Source organism: Trachurus japonicus, chromosome 11 (assembly GCF_045865225.1).
Source record: "Trachurus japonicus isolate A0001 chromosome 11, Traja_1.0".
Classification (NCBI taxonomy): domain Eukaryota; kingdom Metazoa; phylum Chordata; class Actinopteri; order Carangiformes; family Carangidae; genus Trachurus; species Trachurus japonicus.
The window spans coordinates 10644356-10647019 of record NC_140917.1 but is presented as its reverse complement, the minus strand read 5'-3'; the positions used below and the strand labels follow the sequence as shown (position 1 = coordinate 10647019).

Sequence of the window (2664 nt, the reverse complement as noted above, 5' to 3'; positions counted from 1 at the left end):
CTGTCTCTTCTCCAGGGCCACCAATCTGACCAGGGCAGTAGACTCCCTGAATTTGTCAGCTGGTGTGATGACAGCTTCCTTGACTTAAATGTGTCAAAGGAACAAATTGTGCAAACGTACAAGTATCTATACATGTTTTGACTCGAAACTGAAATTTAGTGACAAGACTGATAGCATCATTTGCTGAGGAAACTCAGCTCATTGGTCTGTAAGGATATTTCTTATGTACCTTTTTCCAAACTTTTTAACATTTTCTTCAATTTCTGTGCAAAGTTGACCTTGGACCTCTGAGTTTGAACTATCTAAACTGCTGCAGCACAACCTGTAGGTGCCATTTAGCAAGGATATGTGTGTGGCTCCCTCTAAAGCTCAGGAACAGTGTTGCACTGCATACCAATTGATTTCCCCTCAATATGGTACATGTGCACTAAGAGCATGTAGTCTGCTTTGGGCATAGCGCCTCCCTGTGGACATTCATTCAGCTCTGCATGTTTTACAGTTCATACAAGTCCACTCTGTACCGACCACATGTCATCAACATTTGGGAAACTGAACAAAGTACTGTATGTAACACAGGTCTTGTTAACTGTAGACATTGTAATATGTGGAAAGTACACACAAGTACACAAGTGTATTTCAGAAAACATGGTTTATTAGCATATTGATACATTCATTCATAATTTATATAATTAATATACTTATTAACAAATAACAATAATAATAGTAATAATAATTATAACTCTTACTGTTGAAAGGAAAAAAGACAAAACTATTCATTTACATTAAACACATTTTGATACATTAATGTGATAATAAAATAATTGCATGCAATAGTTAAAAGTTACAGCATTTTCATATCATATGTAGCTTTTAAAAGTTGAAGCTTCATTTGCCTGTTCTGCAGGTGCACAATAATGAGCAAGTAGACTATTGCCATCGTGCAGGCGGCTCATCTCTGGTCACATTCAGATAAATGAGTGGTATCCCCTCACAGCTGTACAGCCCGGCGTCACTCAGCTGCACATTTGGTATACTCAGGCTCGACCTGTTGCTGAAAATAAGAGAGCTTTTCCCACCAAAGTCTCTGCTCCACTTGAAAACATCAGATCCTTTGACGTCAGGAGGGCACATAAGATTGAAGTCACTCCTCTCCTTCACAGTCATCACGTCTGTCTCTGTGCACAAGGGACACATTAAGTGATTAGTGACAATACGTGTTTTATAATGCACACAAGAGTCTACTCTCAATTCAAATTTCCCATACAACATATGCTGTATGCCCCTATTAACAATGATGTTGCTAAATACGTCACAAATGTTATCATATATGCATCCAATGGATATACAAAGATACAAATATTTGATATAACATGAGAAAATCCCATAGTACAATGTGTATATTAACCCCTTAACACACACTGGCCTGTACAGGGCCCAGCAGGTCCAGCATTAAATGATTAAATGTGAATAATTCAATTAAATACTCTGCTGTATTCAAATGAATTAAAATAACTTTTAAAAATGTTTTTAAAATGATCAATGCTAGCAGAAAATGAATCATCACAGTTACTCACAGTGCTAACAGTTACCATCACGTCATTATTTTTATGCCAAATGCAATGAGGCCTTTGACAGTTTCTAGACAACACCTGTCACTTTTTTTGGTAACCGTAAAATGAAATCACATTTGCATTAAACAAGTATATGTGTCCATTATTACACATGAATTACTCATCTCTTTTAGGGTAGTTTTGAACAAATTAATTTGCAGTGGACAACAACAACTACTCTGATGTTACCTGATGGGATCACTGTCACCATGCTGGCAAGTTGATCATTGCAGTAGTATCTTCCACTGAGTGAGGTATGGGCCTTGAAAATGTGCAGCGACTTATCTGCTAACGAGCTGTATGGTTTGGATCGGTAATGAATGTGTCTTATGTCATTGTCACCCTTAATTGAAAGTATGTTGACTCTGTGTCGACCATTCTCTCTGCTCCATACGACATCGCCCTCATGAGGGTGAGGACAGGGCAAAACAGTGGATTCCCCCTTCCGGATGATCTGATTGTTTATCTCTGGAAAAGATGATGCTGTTTGTGATACTGTGAGAAAGAAAAACATTTACCAATCAAAAATTAGGAGCTTACAATTAATACAGAAACAGAAAATAATATCATGGAATTTAACCAAAAGTTCTTGAACAACAATTATAACATCATATAATTTAGGTAACTTTTTGGTTCCTTTTCCTTTTTAGAAAGCTGTAACTGTCCGCATGGTTATTTGTAACATTTTCAGAATATTAAAGGGATAGATCAACATTTTGGAAAATTTGCCCATTGCCATAATCCCTATAGTCATAGCAGTAGGTTCATTACCTTTATTTGTCAGTGGAAGCTATTTTTAGAACTCGCACCGACAAATAAGGGTAACAAACCTACTCCTAAAATTATAGAGATTATGGCGATGGGCCAATTTGTCAAAATGTTGAACTATCCCTGTAAGTTGCCGAAACAAGAATCTTATAATTGAAATTCTTTGGAATTGTTACCCGCAGTAGCAGTAGAGGCCAGAACCAATGTGAACAGGCAGCTGTAGATCATCATCCCCATCTTGTTGTAGACTGACCTTGGCACCATCTGAACAGTAACTGTTGAAGTG

The 2664-nt window shown here is 37.3% G+C and overlaps 1 protein-coding gene across 1 annotated transcript; it reads right to left on the bottom strand.

Moving 5' to 3' along the window:
• Window positions 1-908: 908 nt before the first annotated feature.
• LOC146978245 (uncharacterized) lies at window positions 909-2664 on the bottom strand. The gene is made up of 3 exons (XM_085790572.1): window positions 2555-2664; window positions 1800-2078; window positions 909-1175 (listed from the first exon to the last, which is right to left on the bottom strand). Exons 1-3 carry the CDS (start codon window positions 2640-2642, stop codon window positions 928-930), a joined length of 615 nt encoding a protein of 204 aa, XP_085646698.1. The 5' UTR covers window positions 2643-2664; the 3' UTR covers window positions 909-927.

Excerpts from the sequence above, each read along its gene's own strand:
- LOC146978245 (XM_085790572.1), bottom strand. The coding sequence starts at position 2,642 with ATGGTGCCAAGGTCAGTCTACAACAAGATGGGGATGATGATCTACAGC. Across the intron at positions 2,079-2,554 it reads GGCCTCTACTGCTACTGCGG|AGATAAACAATCAGATCATC; the intron begins GTAACAATTCCA and ends CATCTTTTCCAG. Across the intron at positions 1,176-1,799 it reads GGTGACAGTGATCCCATCAG|AGACAGACGTGATGACTGTG; the intron begins GTAACATCAGAG and ends CCTTGTGCACAG.